The sequence below is a fragment of the Mesoplodon bidens genome (assembly GCF_964165515.1).
Source record: "Mesoplodon bidens genome assembly, chromosome: 6".
NCBI classification, from domain to species: domain Eukaryota; kingdom Metazoa; phylum Chordata; class Mammalia; order Artiodactyla; family Ziphiidae; genus Mesoplodon; species Mesoplodon bidens.
Window position 1 is genome coordinate 19,576,440 of NC_138162.1, and position 19,438 is coordinate 19,595,877.

The window sequence follows — 19,438 nt, forward strand, 5'->3', positions numbered from 1 at the left end:
ATACTCCTGCCCTTTCTGCCGAGCTACCTTCACTCTGCATTCTCACTGCCTGTCACTCTAGCTTGAACGTTGACACATCAGCCTCCTTTGCTAAGGAGGCACAGAAGATGTGGACCTTTGGAACTGGCTGACCAGGCTCCACCACTCACTGGCATGTGAACTTGCACAAGCCGGTTCCCCTCTCTGAGTTTCAATTCCCTCATTTACAAAAGGATAAGAATATCTGCTAAACTGAGAGATTTTAAGAATTAAATGAGATGATGAAGTGCTTGGCAGAAAGTGCTGAGTAAAAGTGAACTGCAGGCTTCTCATTGTGGTGGGTTCTCGTTGCGGAGCATCGGCTCTAGGCGCACGGGCTTCAGTAGTTGTGGCACGAGGGCTCAGCAGTTGTGGCTCGCAAGAAGCCCGTGCACCGCAGCGAAGGGTAGCCCCCGCTCGCCGCAACTAGAGAAAGCCCTTACGCAGCAACGAAGACCCAACGCAGCCATAAATAAATTTAAAAAAAGAAAAAAGTGAACTGCATTTCTGGGCAATTCTTTTGCATCTCCGAAAATACAGCAAATGGCAAGGCCTAGCACTATGGTGTGAGGGAATGGGGGCTCCACGGAGAATGGAGAAAGATGAATGAAATCTGATAAAAGGTGAGTAATGCCTAGTAAAGTCCACTGGAAAGCAGTCTTCAGTGGCGCTATCTTGATGGATTCACAAGGCTCTCTGTTGTAGGCCCAAGCCCCTCCCCACCCCGCAGCCTATCCTGTACTCATCTTTACCCACTGTCCCCCAACCTCTGAAAACCCTAAGCTCCAAGAGCACAAACCATCTCTCAGTTCCTCCTACACCGGTGCTCTCACTTCCAGTTCTCAGTGGTTGCCATCCTCCTCCATCTGGAAGGTAACCCTCAAACCTCATCCTCACTCATTGCCCAGATAACTGACACGTTCTCAGATCTCAGCTGAAAGGGCCCTTCTTCTAGGAGCCCTCTCCTGTCCTGAGCCCAGGCCAGTCCCCCATTCTCATAGTTACTCTTCCTTAACCCTTTGGCCACACCTAGCACTCGCTATGGTCATTGTTCAGTGTCCCCTTTCCCAAAAGGAGAATAAACCTTTGGGGCACAGGGCTGTTCCTGCCCATGCTCAGAGCTGGCCCCCAGCTATTGTTACATCTGAATTAGCGAATGAATAGCTATGAATGAAATTATCAGGGCCTCAACTACAGATAAATCCAAATAACCACAAACCCCAGCCAAAGCCACCCTTACTCAGCATCTGCCCCTTCGTCCTGTCATGTTTGCAAGGGTTACAGGCCCATGTCTGAGGGCTAGCTGCCAACTAGCTGGCAACCTTGGTGAAGCAAGAGGGAAAGAACTTCTTCCTGGCCTGGAAGAATCTTCAAGTGTGGCAGCAGAGAGGACAGGAGAGAGCCTCAGAACCATGGGATGAGTAAGTGAAAAGGCAAAGGTCAAAAATTAGATCCTGTTTCTTGGAACTCGTCTGCCAGTTGTAGAGTCACTGACTTTCTCTTTTAGAAACACACTGCTTGAAACACTGCCATAGAATAAATTGAACTAAGTCATACAGCAACCCAGGCTGCAAAGTCAGGCAGACCTGGGTTCAAATCTAGGCTTGGCCACTCATTAGAGCCATCTTAAAAAGTATTTCCAAAAGCACATCCCACAGTACGTTCCATTGCTCCTGGCTCCATTACATTGATTCGAAATCCTGGGAGTCACATCACACAGTGAGTACTCCCCTATAAGATATGCACGTTGAGAGCTTGGGCCTAGACACACCACTGTCCTTGGCAGGAATGTGCAAGGAGTTAGACAAGTCACATGCTATTTGTCAGGAAACTGGGTCAAAACCAGAAGAAATACTTTGGTTTTTAAAAATTTTTATTTATTTTTGGCTGCGCTGCGCAGCTTGCGGAATCTTAGATCCCCAACCTGGGTGGGATCGATCCCCGGGCCCCTACAGTGGAAGCTCAGAGTCCTAACCACTAGACCACCAGGGAAATCCCTGGTGAAAGTTTTTAGTGGTCTGGATAGAAGATCAAACCAGCCACAATATTCCCTAAAACCAAAGCCTAATCCAGGGCAAGGCCTTAACTCTGTATAATTCTGTGAAGGCTGAAAGGTGAGGAAGCTGCAGAGAAAAGTTTGAAGCTAGCAGAGATTGGTTCATGAGGTTTAAGGAAGGAAACCATCTCCATGATTCAGTAATTGTCGATGTAGAAGCTGCAGCAAGTTACTCAGAAGATCCAGCTAAGATAATGAATGAAGGTGGCTACACTAAACAACAGGTTTTCAATGTAGACAAAACAGTCTTATGTTGGAAGATGATGCCATCTAGGACTTTCATAGCTAGAGAGAAGTCAGTGCCTGGCTTCAAAGCTTCAAAGGACAGTCTCTTTTATTAGGGGCTAATGCAGCTGGTGACTTGAAGTTGAAGCCAATGTTCACTGACCACTCTGAAAATCCTAGGGCCCTTAAGAACTGTGCTACATCTACTCTGCCTGTGCTCTATAATTAGAACAAAGCCTAGATGACAGCACATTTGTTTACAACATGGTTTACTGAACATTTGAAACCCACTGTTGAGACCCACTACTCGGGAAAAAAGATGCCTTTCAAAATATTGCTCGGGGCTTCCCTGGTGGCGCAGTGGTTGGGAGTCCGCCTGCCGATGCAGGGGACACGGGTTCGTGCCCCAGTCCGGGAAGATCCCACATGCTGCGGAGCGGCTGGGCCCGTGAGCCATGGCCGCTGAGCCTGCGCATCCGGAGCCTGTGCTCCCCAACGGGAGAGGCCACAGCAGTGAGAAGCCCACGTACCGCAAAAAAATATATATATGTATTATTGCTCGTGAACAATGCACGTGGTCACTAGCTGGCACGGAGAAAGCTACTGTTGGCAATTATAGCAGAGATATTTTTTACTCACCAAATAACCACAGGATCTGCCTTATTTCTTAGCCTCCCTTGCAGTCAGGTTGGCTCATGTGACACACGAGGGTCAATGAGCTGAGGACAAGTGTCATTTATTTCAGGACGTAAGCATAGACGAGCTGGTGCACGTTTGCCAACTTCTTCTTCCCTTGCCTCTGGAATCATGGGAACCATGTGCTAAAATGGTAGAGCCACAAAGTGGAAATGATCTGAATCACTGCATCACCACATGGAGAACAGCTGCCTTGGTCACCCAACATGTATCAAACATTGTAAGAAATCTTTGTTGTATTAAGCCACTGAGACTTCAGAGTATATCCTATACCAACAAATAAGAGCTATTATTAGACATATAATCAAGGATGATTAGGATGAGCAAAGGAGAACCAAATTTTGGAAAATTAGGAAACATTTTTTGAGTACCTAGAATGTTCCAGGGATCGTGTGGTACTTTCAATAATTTTGTTGTTGCTTTAACAGTGGTTGTCAACTGGGTGGTTTTGGTCCCCAGGGGACATTTGACCACGTCTGGGGACATTTTTGGTTGTCACAACTGACAGGTTACTACTGGCATCCAGTGGGTAGAGGTCCAGGACACTGCTGACCGTGGTCTGGATACACTTAGCAATACCAGGAGTAAAGTCCTAACAAAACCAGGTATAGTTTGGGACATATTAGGATCAAGATGCTTATTAGATAACTAGATGAAAACATCAAATAAGCAATCTGAGAATTCTAGAGTTCAGGAGAGTTGGAGATACAAATTTGAGTCTTCAATATAGATGGTATCAAAGCCATGAAATGTAGACGGTCTCAAAAGGGGATGTAGATGGTCTCAAAAGGGGATGTAGAGACATACAAGAACAAAACCACAGGAAAAGACAGGGAACCAGCAAGAGACTGGAGAGGCAAGGCAGCACACGGCTGCAGAAGGGAGGCTAAGAAAGTAGCTCAAGAAGGAATAGCCAACCCTGTCTAATGATACTGAAGGTCAAGCAGGCAAAGGATTGGACCCCAACTAGGTCATCATTGCTGACCCTGACGAGCAGTTTCAATGGCATGGCAAGCCTTACTGGAGTGCTTAAACAGTAAAAAATTGAAAAGCTCGTAGAGAAAATTCTTATGAGGAATTCTGTAAGAGGGAACAGCAACTAGAGACGCAAGTGGCCTGAGATCCACCCATCCTCAGTCACGTAAGATACAATTTTTTAAAAGGCCATCTAATTCCCCCATAGTTTCAGCACGTTCTTTCAATTGTTTTCTACATACCAGAAGTTATCTTGCAGCCGAAGACTTTCAGCTTCTAGTGGGTCAGAGGGCATTTTTTTTCATATAAATTTATTTATTTTTGGCTGCGTTGGATCCTCGTTGCTGCGCGGGCTTTCTCTAGTTACGGCTAGCAGGGACTACTCTTTGTTGCAGTGCGTGGGCTTCTCGTTGTGGTGGCTTCGCTTGCTTCAGAGCATGGGCTCCAAGCGCGTGGGCTTCAGTAGTTGTAGCAGGGAGGCTCTAGAGCGCAGGCTCAGTAGCTCCGCGGCACGTGGGATCTTCCCAGATCAGGGCTCGAACCCGTGTACCCTGCATTGGCAAGCGGATTCTTAACCACTGTGCCACCAGGGAAGTCCAGAGGGCATTTAATTCTTAAGTGCTAGAGTGAAGTTACTATAGGTACTGCACTGAGCATTTAGCCCACCAGGAAGGAAATATGCTTGATAACCTGTCCAAGGCTGCCCCAGGACAGGGTGCTCTAGAGAAAAGGCAAACTTCAGGTCTACTAGTTGCTTGCTGTTTTGTGTGTGTGTGTGTGTGTGTGTGGTTTTTTTTTTAAATTTTTTGGCTGCGATGAGTCTTCGTTGTGGCGAGCAGGCTCCAGAGCACACAGGCTCGGTAGCTGCAGAGCGAGGGCTGAGTTGCTCCGCGGCACATGGGATCTTAGTTCCCTGACCAGGGATCGAACCCTTGTCCCCTGCATTGGAAGGTGGATTCTTAACCACTGGACCACCAGGGGAGTCCCCTGCTTGCTGTTTTTCAAAACAGTTGTTGGGTGAAATCACAAGTGATTTCCTTCCTGCTAAGATACGTACCATGAATATTTTCTAAGTATGTATGTGAATGTGCGTGATACATGTGCTAATTTAATTTCCTTAGTGAAATTCTGCAGAACATCTGGGTCAAAGTGCATTTTGCATTATCAAAGAGGATGAAGCAGAGGGGAAAAATATGCATGACAGAGTCTTGACTTTTAAATGATTATTAGTACAGTATCAGTACACCAAGTAGTGACATGCAACAAGTTCCTGAATTCTATCATCTAGTAATTTTAAATAAGAGAAACCAAAAGCAGCCCAATACTAGTACCCACTGTTCTCTTAGCCGGAAAGGACTATTTTAAGGCTGGCTGTTTACATAGGTTACAAGTAACTATTTACTACTTTTTCATAGATAAAGCCCCTGACCTTCAAGAAAGATTTAGGGAAAAAAAAAAATTTAATCCCTTTCTTTCTTAAGAAAATTTTTTTAAAACTATATCTAAGGTCATAGGAAGGAACCTTCATGATCTAACTTTTGAACAAGTAGAGTTGCAACATAAAGCTATGACTTAAAATTTTTTTAAAAAAACTATATCTAAGAAAGAAAAAGTCAGCGTTCGTAATATGCCACTTGAGCGAAAAGGCATAGGAAAGCAGACAACACATACCCATTAAGTTTCTAAGAAATATGAGGTAAAAAGATAAAATCTTTGGATAGGCTATAAGTTTGTACAAAGAAGCTACGACTGCTATTCTGCAAAAAGTGAAGGGACCTATTATATAATATACAGAAATAATTTAATGCCTTTTCACAAGAATATAACCCAAGCCTTGCTAAAGCCTCATATTCTATGAAGGCATCTAAAATGCCAATCCACGGCACAGTGCTTTTGCTCTTCCCCTATCCGTTTATGCGGTAATTCTCATGGATTTCTGGCCGGATGTCACAGACAAAGGCCAAGAGGTTATCCAGGACTTCATCCCTGTTCTGCCGGAAGTAGGTCTGAAGGATGGTCATCTTCTCCCGGGTGTCCTTCTCCACTTCAGTGCTGCAACTGCCGTGGGATCCCAGAGCCTGGAGTCGGGGAGCAATGACAGAGGGAACGTCAGGACGATGCTCCAGCTGAGCAGGAACAACATTTAATAAGCAATGTTCTGACTTTTGAAGAAACCCAGTCTCATAATGAATATAAATAATCAGTAGCATGACTGAAGAGCGTGAGAGAAGTCAGGGTTCCCGTGGTTATTGAGAGAAGTTGGTACAATCACTTGGGTGGCCGACCTTTCAACATCTATCAAAAGGTAAACAAACTGCAGAGCATTTCCACTGCCAGGAAATTATCCTGGAGAATGACACAGTCACACCCCTCTACAGTCTCATGTGCAGCCTTAACCAGAGACTGGAATGAACCTAAAGACCTAACAACTGAGGCCTGGTGGTTAGTAATATGTCTCCGTGTGCGGTTTTAAAGGGGGTAGATACATGGTGGTTTTTTTGTTGTTGTTGTTTTGTGGTACGCGGGCCTCTCACTGTTGTGGCCTCTCCCGTTGCGGAGCACAGGCTCCGGACGCGCAGGCTCAGCGGCCATGGCTCACGGGCCCAGCCGCTCCGCGGCATGTGGGATCTTCCCGGACCGGGGCACGAACCTGTATCCCCTGCATTGGCAGGCGGACTCTCAACCAGTGCGCCACCAGGGAAGCCCCATGGTGTTTTGTTTTGTTTTGTTTTTTTAAAAAAAGCTCTTAAAAAATAACAAACACAAGGGCAATACAATTTAGGAGGAATATACAGTTTCACCATTACTGGTTAATGTTTTAGCTCTTAAGTTCAACAGTGGTTTCACCAGTATTAAGAATACGTGACATCTGTTCTTTCAAATAGAAATATTCTACAAGAATACACAAGAAACTGTTAACAGTGGTTATCTCTAAAGAGGACTGTGCGTCTGGGTGAGAGGGAAACTATCCCTTCATTGTTGCCCTGTTTTATTGCTTGAAATTTTTAGTGCATGGATGTCTCACCTCTTCAGTTTCCATTTACAACTTAACACACACTGATGGACAGGTTTTCTTTTACTGTCCACTGTCTTCTCATTGTTAACTGTTATGCCTACTTTCTTAGAACGTGACCCATCAGGTTCTTAAGGTATCACTTGTTTGTGCCTGACTCTCCTCATCACCTAAGCTGCCGTCGCCTCATTACGAAGGCTTACAACTATATCCCTTCACATTTGTGTAACACATTAGTTTACAGAGCATCCTCTCGTGTGACCTGTTACCTATTCCTCCATAACCTATGAGGAGGCTATCACTCTCCTTTCTACAGTTGAGGAAACCAGGGCTCAAAGAGGTCCAAGTGGGGCTTCCCTGGTGGCGCAGTGGTTGAGAGTCCGCCTGCCGATGCAGGGGACGCGGGTTCGTGTCCCGGTCCGGGAAGATCCCACATGCCGCGGAGCGGCTGGGCCCGTGAGCCATGGCCGCTGAGCCTGCGCGTCCGGAGCCTGTGCTCCGCAACGGGAGAGGCCCGCGTACCGCAAAAAAAAAAAGTGAAGAGGTTACAATGAAACACTGCTAGAAAAATTCAGAGCTCATCCTTATAGTGCAACACGGATACTGTCTCTATAAGCAACTGCAGCATGATACAAAAATAAGATGACAAGACGGCTGCCCTGTCCAGAGTATTTCTACTCTGTCTTGTGGGCAGTCGGACAACTTACAGCACCAATCTGCCCTGGTTCACGAATCAGAGACCCATTTTAAGTCTGAATAGTACTGTCATCACCCACTGCAAAGATGAACGAAACTTTTCCTACTTAATGCTAACAGGGAGGCATGAGCCTTTAATCACTGGACTTGCACCTGGGAGGGTGTGTACCTGGAACTAGTGGAGGCCACAATGTATCAGTAGAACTAGAGAATGAAAACCACAAAGCCAAAGGCAGAGATGAGAGATGGAAATAGTCTTGAGAGCATTATTTAAGCTCCTAGATCAAAATAACCTTAGCCTTTACCTGGGCTTCCAATCATATAGGTCAATAAATTCCATTTTGCTTAAACCAGTTTGAACTGTTTTCTGCTGCCTGTATCCAGGAGTCCTGATAAAGGTTCTTTTCTCCACGAAGCCTCCTCCATCCTTTCCCTTTTCCAGAATTTTCCCTACTTTCTCTGTACTTTCTGTATCTGTTTTTGTATTATTATATGCATCTTACACATTGTGGTCTAGCCTACATTACTGATAAGTGACTATACTAAAGTGGGGCTCCATGTGATTTATGTTTATGACCATTACAGCCCTCTTCAGTCGTCGGTTTGCATGACTTACATTTTATTACTAAGTGTCCTTGACCACCAGACATTTTATTACTAAGTGCCCCTGACCACCAGACTGTATGCTTAACTCCATGAGGGCCATGTCTATTCCTGTTCACAGCTGATCCTCTAGCATCTGGCATACATTAACTGTTCAAAAGATATTTAATAATATCTATATTCAATATAGATATTAAATAACTTATCTCTATAAATTATCTATATTTAATATCTAATTATATCTATTAATAATTCAATAATTTAACTGAATAAATGAAGACTAGGATTCAAATGTTAGTTAAAAATTAATCACCTTAAGAGATTCAGCCTAAGCATCCAATAACCAAATTTTCAAATTTCTACCAGAATCAGAATCGCTGACCTACGCTGGATATGTTGAGAGCCTAAGGGGAAGAGAAGGAGAAGGAAGCTTCAGGAAACTAAGGCAGTGATGAAAATAAACTGAGCCCACCGCAGCTTCCTTGGCCTTGAACTCCTTCTCCCTCTGCAGGCGGTACTGTTCAATTTCAGCCTGGGCTTCTTCTTTGGCCTGCTTCAGCCTCCGGTTCTTTCCTGTTTTCAAAGGAAGTGGTTAAGAGACAAGCAGAAGAGGAAGCAGAGACTGAGATGGTAAATTCTAATAAACAAGCACAAAAGTTTAAAGATAGTCTCAAGAGACATGCATGGGGAAGAGGGAGGGAATTCAGAGCTAACTAATAGTACAAGCTCCTGCCTCCTGTACTTAACTAGACTGTACTTAAGAAGGAAGTGACTAGATAAAAGGGACCGCCTTCTATACCTACAGTAGACCGTAAAAATGAGGCAAAAAATTTTGGAATGCGTCAGAATATTCTCTCAATCTCAACTACTAAGAACCAACATAAAATGGGCGACATTAGCCATCCAAGGAATTCTTTCTCTTCCTGAGAAGTAAACACCTAAGTATGCTGATTACAATTGGAGCTCGGCTTAGAAGCTTAGCAGGGAGGCTAATACACTCCCAAGGGACACCAACCTAAACTGTAACTAATGAAACAGATGATGTAATATTGGAAACTAAAACCCATGCCTGTGCACAAGGAAATAAGTAAAAGTGGTTCTGGGAAGGAATTCTGAACGGGGAGCACTGGACATAAGACTGCACAAACATCTAAGAAGTGAGGAGACACAGGGGCTCTGGTTTTTAGAAGAGCATAGTTTAACATAAAGCTGGAAAAATTCTCTAGGTTCTATCAGAGGCTTTATGAAAACAGGCCACAAGATCAACCAAGTTTCCCTGTTCACCAAACTTCTAAGACACCCAAATGGGATGGTGGGGGAGGGGGGCAGGTCCTAGAAAATCAATTGAGGATTTATTTAATTCAGAGTAAAAGACATCCTGCATCTAAAAGCAAGCTGTTATAATTCATTGTATAGCAACTGCCGAAATCCCAGTCAGCCCATGTAGATGAATGAAACTGAATTTAACCTTCCACCTCCTGATTAACAACAGGATTTTGAACTGGTGATGACCCCATGACATCAATCCTCCATGAGGCTAGTCTAAAACGATCAATAGGTGTCTAAGCCCCACAAGGACTATTTCTCCAAGTATATATTTACTCCAGTACTATTTAGTGCCTACTATTTAAGGTCTGCTGGAGCCAACTTCTATCCCAATGCCCCACATGCTGTCCTCCTCATCTGCTATAAATTCAAAGCCATATTCCAAAGGCAAGGTTCTTTTCCAAACCAACAAATTTTAACATAACCTGAACATTATGCAGTAGCTCCACATAATTTCACAATACCACTGTCCTGATCACTCCCAACAACTATGGCTCCCTGAATTAATTACTTAAGGTAAACCATTCTCCGCCTGTCAGCAAACATCTTCAAAGTCAAATTTGATTGGCTTCTCTGAAAACCTAAAAATATCTGAGGAGGAAATCATTTCTTTTAAATCTTGTTTTTTTTGTGGGCCTTACATGTGGAGGCCAGCATTTTGTTTCACTCCCAATGACAAATCACATACAAAATTTTTTAAAAGTTTATGATCCAAGCAATGATTTCATGAAAAACTGGGGTCGGACCATTTTACCACATCACGCACTGCCTCTTCCCAATTCCTAACTGGGTGTGTCAACCATAATTACAGATCAAGAAAGAGAGTAACTTCTTCAAATTATAGGTCTTCTCAATACTTCTGCTCCTAACCACTGAAAATTCTGAGAAGTATATTAGCCATAAACTCACTCCTTTAAAACAAGTTCTTTCAGTCACTATGTAATAGCTACCTGAGATATACAAGTCCCTGCACCAGGCCTGAGTGGATAAAGGAAGATGTATAATATGGCCCCTACCTCCAAGGCACTCAGAATCATTCTTACTATATGCCAAGTACCTGTTCTTGCACTTCCCCCGAATATTCTCACATGCTTCCCAACAGATACAACTTCCGCTGCTGATGAGCCATCACAGGACAAACTCTGAGAAGTTATTCTGGAAATACTGCATCAAGGTCATGATCAGAAATACTCCGTGAGGAACACAGAACTTCCAGTCACCAGAGCAAGAATACAAGTCTTGTTCCCATCTCCAGCTCTCTCAAAGAAAGCTTTTCCAATGAAATACAGAGTACCACACAACCCCTAATTGAGAAAGTAAAAGAGCCATGCTTGAAATCTACTTGGGTATGGGATAAGAGTATAAATCCTATTCTGGGGGAAAAAACACCAAGAAATTACTAAGATTAATAGTTTTGGGTATTTTACCCCAGCTATGTTGTTTCCCAGGGTATGGTCATACCATTTTTCTCTGAGCCTCATTTTTCCCATCTGTCAAATAGGAATAGAAACATCTATCTCACCAGATGGGAAACTGAAGATATAAAAGTTAAATCAGACATAGTCCCTATTCTCCAGGAGCTTAGTCTAGTGACTGAGCCATATAAAGAAACAGCTTACTGCACAGTGATGACGGGAATAGGTACTTGGGGAGGACTCCTAGCCTAGTCTGAGGGGAAAAGATGAAGTCAGGGAAGGCTTCCTGCAAGAACTACTGCCTAAATTTTAATATCGGAAGAAGCCTAAGTGTTAGAGGGTGAAGAGTAACCTAGGAAAAGGCTCTTCCAATCAGGAACCAGCTGTGCAAAGGCTTGCAGGTGAAATCAACCAAGGTGCCTTTGAGGAATCGCTATGTCTGGAGCGAGTACCTAAAAGGGAGATTAGAGAAGAAAGCCACAGCCTGATGCAAAAGCACCTCCTACACCCTCTTAAGGAATTTAGGCTTTACTCTGCAAGCACTAAACATCTGTTAACTATAGGGGCGGTGGGGAAGTCATATTTGCAATTGAGAGGTATGACTGACTGCAGTGAGGAGAACCAAATGGAAGAGAGGAGGAAGCCTCCCACTCACCAATCTAGATTCGATCCACCTGTTAAGTTCTTGAGCAACCTCACACTTCTCAACTCTAGCCCTCCTCTCACCTGCAATTAATCTACCCCAAATCTGTTTCCTTCACTGGGGCTTTGAATACCGCAATAAAGACCACAGATGTCCCAGGTACTGTGTTTGGCACGTATTAACAGCATTGAAAAAACAAATGAAAGGAACTAACGAATTAGGCTACTACGGGAGAAGTTAAGAACTTGATGCCCTGAACTAAGATGCTGGCTGCAGGGATGGAGAAAAAGTTAACAAATAAACCTTGGCAACTGACTAAACATGGCGAACGAGGGAGGGTCTGAGACGTGGCAAAAAGGACTGTTTCCAGACTGAGCAAAAGTGTAGATGGTGGCTCCCTACAGTGAGACGGAGGACCCCAAAGGAGTAAGTGCGAAGGGGGAGAACGCGTTCCGTATGGATAATCCACTTTACACACACCCCCAGACCCTAAGAAGGACGTCCACTTTGTCTCCACGCCCTATCTACTAGCCTACCCACCTACCACCACCTCCCGCGGCCTGCCCGCAACTCTTGGACTCGCGCCACGCCTGGCTGCCCCAACCCCAAACTCACGCTTGCGGGCCTCGGACACCTTCTCGGCGGCCCGCTTCTCGGCCTGGAGCAGCTGCTGGATGCCCTGCGACTGACTGGCCATAGCTGCAGCGGCGTCTCCGAGACGCCACAGACAGGCCTAAATCGGCGCGTTCGCCCCCTCGGGTCAGCTGACCCAGCCGCCCAAGATCTGCGCCTGCGCCCGCCGCCCCGCCCACCATCACGTGACCCTCGCAACGCCGCGTCAGCTGACTTCACTTGGCGTCTTGTGACTCGGAGGGGAAGAGGCAAGGTGAGGCGGGGCGGGACGGGGTCGAGGCGGGGCGGGGCGGCGCGAGGCGGGGCGAGGCGGGGCGGGGCGGAGGCGGGAGACCAGAGCTCCTTGACTGCGCCTGCGCAGGATCTGCTGTTGCTGTCTTCCTTTCTCACACGCAGCTCAAGGCCCTTTCAAGGTCTGTCTTTTCTCTGGTTCCATCTTTGTGGCCGCTGTGCGACGTCGTTATTGCAGTAATCCCTCCCTTTACAGTAAGCTCACATCGAGATCCAGAGAGGAGGGGCCAAGTCAAATCACTTTCCCCTATTTTGCCCACTGCTGTACTCCCGCCCCTTTCTGGAGTTTTCTTTGGCACTCGGAATATATTTGGGGACAGGCTAAAATTCTTGCCAGGCTCTTGGGTTGGAATCTGAATTGGGAATAGGGAGACCTGGGGTGAAGTCTGCCGCTAATCTGTGTGATTTGAGGAAGGGTGTTTTCCCTTTCTTAACCGAAGTTCAGGAAAGGATTAGTGTTTTCTGTAAGTATTTGATGAATGCCTGCTGCGACCCTAGACCGCTGTTGGTACTGGGGATACAGCAGAGAGCAAGACCAACAAGGTCCCTGGTGGAGCACGCAGTTTATGGGCAAAACCAGATTAAACTAAAGGGAAAATTACAAACTGTGGTAAAGCAATGCAGGAAAAACGCAGGTTGCTCTAAGAAGGAATAAGGAAGAGGGGGTGTGGAGGTGGCTGTGAAGACTCTCCCAAAGAAGTGGTATTTAAAATGATATCAGAAGAATGAGAAGTTAGCCAGGAAAGGATAGTGGGAGACAGTGGGGGTGGAGCGTGATTAGGGGAAAACGACATGCATATGTGGATTTGGGGGGAGCAACATGGCACAGAGAAGTCTCCCACCACAAATAGGGAGGTAGGAAGCCAGTGGTTGAGTTTACAATATGACAAGCAGTGTCCTAAACGCTTGACAACTCCTTATGGTAACTTAGAAGTAGTGTTATTAACCCCATTTTGTAGCTGACCAAACTGCAGCTCACAGAGTTTAAGTAACGTGCCCGAAGTCAAATCCCTGTTAACTGTGAGATAAGGTGTATAAATCTAGCCAGGGCAGCAGGGTGGAATATCTGACCCATTGTGCTCTTCTCTGAGAATCTTGTGGGCTGTGGAAAGGACCAGGTGATCTAGAATTCACCAAGCACGACGAGCATAGAATGATGCCCGAACTTTTAGATAGAAGTATCTCTGTACTTCAGAAGGAGCTGGATTCCTGCCTCAGGACATTTTCATTTGATGAGGTTAGGAGTGGGGTTGAAAAGGAGGCTAAAATCAGAAACTCCTTTCCCGATTCAAGAACTGTTACTTGACTGATCTCTGGAACTTTTAATTCCAGTCGATGATTTCCTGGGAAATTTTGTCATTTTTGGTATTTCAAGAAAACATAATTCATTCAGTCAATGGAGGACAGTACACAGTTCTAATGGTGTGATGAGGATCAAAAGAGCTGGGTATCACCTCCTAGAGAAATGGAAATAAAAACAAAAATAAACAAATGGGACCTAATGAAACTTAAAAGCTTTTGCACAGCAAAGGAAAACATAAACAAGATGAAAAGACAACCCTCAGAATGGGAGAAAATATTTGCAAATGAAGCAACTGACAAAGGATTACTCTCCAAAATACACAAGCAGCTCATGAAGCTCAATATCAGAAAAACAAACAACCCAATCCAAAAATGGGCAGAAGACCTGAATAGACATATCTCCAGAGAAGATATACAGATTGCCAATAAACACATGAAAGGATGCTCAACATCACTAATCATGAGAGAAATGCAAATCATAACTACAATGAGGTATCACCTCACACCAGTCAGAATGGCCACCATCAAAAAATCTACAAACAGTAAATGCCGGAGAGGGTGTGGAGAAAAGGGAACCCTCTTGCACTGTTGGTGAGAATGTAAATTGATACAGCCACTATGCAGAACAGTATGGAGGTTCCTTAAAAAACTAAAAATAGAACTACCATATGATCCAGCAATCCCACTCCTGGGCATATACCCTGAGAAAACCATAATTCAAAAAGAGTCATGTACCAAAATGTTCATTGCAGCTCTATTTACAATAGCCAGGACATGGAAGCAACCTAAGTGTCCATCAACAGATGAATGGATAAAGAAGATATGGCACATATATACAGTGGAACATTACTCAGCCATAAAAAGAAACGAAACTGAGTTATTTGTAGTGAGGTGGATGGACCTAGAGTCTGTCATATAGAGTGAAGTAAGTCAGAAAGAGAAAAACAATTACCGTATGCTAACACATATATGTGGAATCTAAAAAAAAAAAGGGTTATGAAGAACCTAGGGGCAGGACAGGAATAAAGACACATGTAGAGAATGGACTTGAGGACACGGGGAGGGGGAAGGGTAAGCTGGGACGAAGTGAGAGAGTGGCATGGACATATATACACTACCAAATGTAAAATAGATAGCTAGTGGGAAGCAGCCGCACAGCACAGGGAGATCAGCTCGGTGCTTTGTGTCCACCTAGAGGGGTGGGATAGGGAGGGTGGGAGGGGGACGCAAGAGAGAGGAGATATGGGGATATATGTATATGTATAGCTGATTCACTTTGTTATACAGCAGAAACTAACCGTTGTAAAGCAATTATACTCCAATAAAGATGTTTAAAAAAAAAAGAGCTGGGTATATATCCAAAAAAACCAAAAACACTAATGCAGAAAGATAAACGCACCCCAATGTTTATGGCAACATTATTTACTATTGCCAAGATATGGAAGCAACCTAAATGCCCATCAACAGATGAATGGATAAAGAAGATGTGGTATATATATACAATGGAATACTATTCAACCATAAGAAAGAATGAAATTTTGCCACTGGCAACAACATGGATGGATTTGTAGAGTACTGTGCTTAATGAAATAAGTCAGACAGAAAAAGACAAATACTCTATGGTATTACTTATATGTGGAATCTAAAAAATAGAACGAACTAGTGAATATAACAAAAAGGAAATGGATTCACAGATATAGAGAACAAACTAGTGGTTACCATTGCAGGGGAGGGGCAAGGTAGGGGTAGGGGATTAAGAGACACAAACTACTATTATAAAATAAGTTACAAAGATATATTGTACAATATAGGGAACATGGCTAATATTTTATAATAACTGTAAATCGAGTATAACCTTTAAAAATTGTGATTCACTCTGTTGTATACCTGAAACATATAATATTGTACATCAACTCTACCTCCATTAAAAAATTAGAATTAAATATAAATATGGGACTTCCCTGGTGGTCTAGTGGTTAAGACTCCATGCTCCCAATGCAGGGGGCAGGGGTTTGATCCCTGATGGGGTAACTAAGATCCCATATGCCACATAGCGGGGCCAAAAAAAAAAAAAATTAAATAAATAAGAGATAATAGTAACCCCAAAGTGGAAACAACTCAAATGCGTATCATCTGATGAGTGGATAAACAGAATGTGTCATATCTATACAATGAATACTAGATGTTCATAAAAAGGAATGAAGTTCTGGTACATGCTGCAGGATGATTGGACCTTGATAACACTATGCGAAAGAATCCAGGCACAAAAGACCACGTACTGTACAGTTCCATTTATGTGAAATGTTCACAATAGACAAATCTATAGAGACAGAAAGTAGGTAGTGGGTCAGGTAGGAAGAAAATTTTCCCGACCCTTCTAGGTTCTTCTGGCTGGTCTAAGAATTAAATTGACATGAGACAGATTTACAGGAGAAAGTCAAACAAAGCTTGATACATGTACGCATGGAGGGACCCAGGAAAACAGTAACTCACCAAAATGGCTGAAATCTTCACCTTAAATACTATCTTCAGCTGAAGACAAAAGAGGATATTTGGGGTAGGGGTTTGGGATTTCCAAGGGGAGGAAGGCAATTGACATAAGGTGGAAAAGCAAATGCTTGGTGAATAAATGTTTGCTGGGTCATGTAGGGTCAATGGGACTCACAGTGGACTCTGGTCTCTAAGAGTTTCCCCCAACACACTTAGCTCATATTCTTTGCAGACAACTCTGGCGATAGGTCTACTCCTGTAACAGGTCCTCTATCTGAATTTTTCAGGCAGTTAAGGGGAAGGTCAAAGTCTCTTCCTGAGTCTTTTTTGGGCCTTGATTATTTTCAGTTCAAAATAATCTGCATGCTAAAGTGACATTTTGGGGCGGCAAATTTTGCTCTCCTACATTCCCATTCTTGACACTTCTTTTAAGTTTCACAGTCCAGAAGCTGAGTTGGTAGATTGTTCCATCTCATTAAACCAGTTCTTTTAGTCCTGACACTAGGTCAGTCCAGTTAAATTCATTTCATGAAGCAGTGATGCAAGTGGGCTCTCAAAGTTAGGTCTGTAAAGTGGAAGCAGTCAGGTATTTAATAAGCATTTCTATGGAGACAAAAGAAAAACAAAGGTTAATGATTGGAGCAAATTATAAACCCAGTGTCTAAGTCCTGAGAGCTGCCAGTCAAGAAGATTTCTAAATGTCAGCATCTAAGCATCTTTTGCAGTTTAAAATGTCTCTGATGATATCATCAGGTATTCAGGTAAACTTTCTGAGTGGCCCACACAGCAACAGGCACGAAGATTGTCTAAACATGAACTGATGGATATGATTATAATTTTACGACTTTTTGTCTGAAATATTACTGGTTTTTTTCCAGACATAAGGAAACTTTTCCTGTTATGCCAACTATGCCGTACAGCAATTTGGTAAATTATACCTTTGTAAGCAGAATTGAAACATTTATCTTTTTCTCCCTACCTAATCTCTCTAGAATCTTGAAACTCTTAGGGAATATTCTTATTTTCAGGCAATTATCATTATTTGCATAAGTTCACTAAGAATCTGTTCTCCTTATAACAGGGCACAGTTGGAAACATTGGTTATATTACCAGGGCTTTGACTGGAATGTCATTATTTGAGAGATACGTGCACAGACTCAGATATGACCAGATAGCTTATTGGCAAGAGTCTCTTGACTTTCCTCTCAGCTTCTTTTCATTCTCTTACTAATAAATCGAATGTTTTTACTAGCATCTGTAAGACTCATGAGAGGAAGCTGAGACACCAATCAGACTCCATAAGGCTTCCCAAACTGTTGTTGTTAGAATGCTTAAGGTTAGCTGTTATATTGTGTCTACCTTTTAAATTGCTCTTTTCACAGGTACCAATAAAACAGCTGTTTATGATGAGAGCTCTCTAAAAAATTCACCAATTTAGAAGTTTTTTCAATTTAAAGGATCCAACTTCTGGCCATTGACGAGTAGGGTCCTAATAGCGACTCAAACCAATAAGACGCGAGAGGCGTCTGCACAAGAGAGAGCAAAGGATGTGGCCCTTGCAAGGTCCAGAAAGGTCCAAAAACAGTCTTAAAAAGTGAAGACCTTGCAGACTTCCCTGGTGGCGCAGTGGATAAGGCTCCACACTCCCAATGCAGGGGGCCCGGGTTCCATCCCTGGTCAGGGAAGTAGATCCCACATGCATGCTGCACCTAAGAGTTTGCCTGCCACAACTGAGGAGGCCGCGTGCTGCAACTAAGACCTGGTGCAACCAAATAAATAAATATTTTTTAAGTGAAGAATTTATTGCATCAATAATAAAGCAACAAAGGTTGACATGACGAAGGCCTCTTATGGACTGGGACCCCTTATGACAAACTCCCCTGAGAGGTGGCACAGCTGGACAAAGGGACTGCTAGGAATCCCAGTCTATTTGACTGGCTGCCAAATGCACACCGGTGTGTGCACCTTCTGGATGGCAGAGACCAGAGAGACTATTCCAATGGGTTTATAAGCCAAGTTCTCAAGACATAGAGCAAGACAAAGGGAAAACCTAATCAGACCAATGGTTTTCCTCCTTATAACAAAGGACACAAAAGACAGAAACAAAAGAGAAACAGAGATCATCTCTGGGAAGAAAAGGATCCACAAACCAAGAGTACTCAATCGAATTCCAAACCAAGAGTTGCTGAGTCCAAGGAGCTAGCCCTACAAATGTTTCTTCCTGCTAATCCAGTTTTAGAAAAGAGGAAAACTCTTTACCATTCTCATTTCCAACAAATCCTGCAGGCAGAGATCCAGGAGACTGACTGACATGGTAAGGATTCTCACCTTCCGTCAGGTTTTGTCAGCTGTCCCAGGGTCTCTTAAGTGCAGAAGCTTTGGGGTGAATTGTGTCCAGTTGTTAATGCAAGTTCATGTGCCCAATGCACAGTGAGGCCAAACAAACGGAAACATTGGAGTTTGGAGCAGAGAAAGGTTTATTGAAAGCCCACGAAAGGAGACCTGGTGGCTCATGCCCTGAAAAGCCTCCAGCTCCCCGAAGGGTTTCAGCAAAGCATTTTTAAAGGCCAGGAGGCAGGGTGGGGGGATTCCCAGGGTACGTGATCAGCTTGTGCACAGTCCTCTGACTAGCTGATGGTGAGGCAGGTGGGTGGTGTCACAGGGGTTCATATTGTCAGTCCTTAGGCTCCAGGAGGCCTGGGGCTTCCATTTGGTGGTGGTGGCGGGGAAGGGTTCACCACTGCAAAACAACTCAGGGAATGTGCATCAAATACTGTTATCTAGGTGCTTCAGATAGGAGCTAAAGGAGAGGACATGGGGGACTGCCTCTCCCAGGAAGGCCCCACAGGGTCCTGCTCGGTTACACAGTCACTAAAGCTACATCCTATCCTCATCGCGAGCTGTTACAGAGGAAGAAAATTTCCTCTACCCTTCTAGGTTCTTCTGGCTCGTCTAAGAATTAAATTGACACGAAACAAATTAACAGGAGAAGATCAAGGAAAACTTAAAAACATGTATACATGGAGAGACCCAGGAAAACTGAGTAACTCACCAAA

The 19,438-nt window shown here is 43.9% G+C and overlaps 1 protein-coding gene across 1 annotated transcript; it reads right to left on the minus strand.

The window, feature by feature from the left end:
* Nucleotides 1–5,178: 5,178 nt before the first annotated feature.
* Nucleotides 5,179–12,444, minus strand: ATP6V1G1 (ATPase H+ transporting V1 subunit G1). Its single transcript, XM_081236931.1, has 3 exons — nucleotides 12,282–12,444; nucleotides 8,755–8,855; nucleotides 5,179–6,048 (listed from the first exon to the last, which is right to left on the minus strand). The coding sequence occupies exons 1-3, from the start codon at nucleotides 12,361–12,363 to the stop codon at nucleotides 5,875–5,877; spliced, it is 357 nt and encodes a 118-aa protein (XP_081093057.1). The 5' UTR covers nucleotides 12,364–12,444; the 3' UTR covers nucleotides 5,179–5,874.
* Between the last annotated feature and the right edge of the window lie 6,994 nt (nucleotides 12,445–19,438).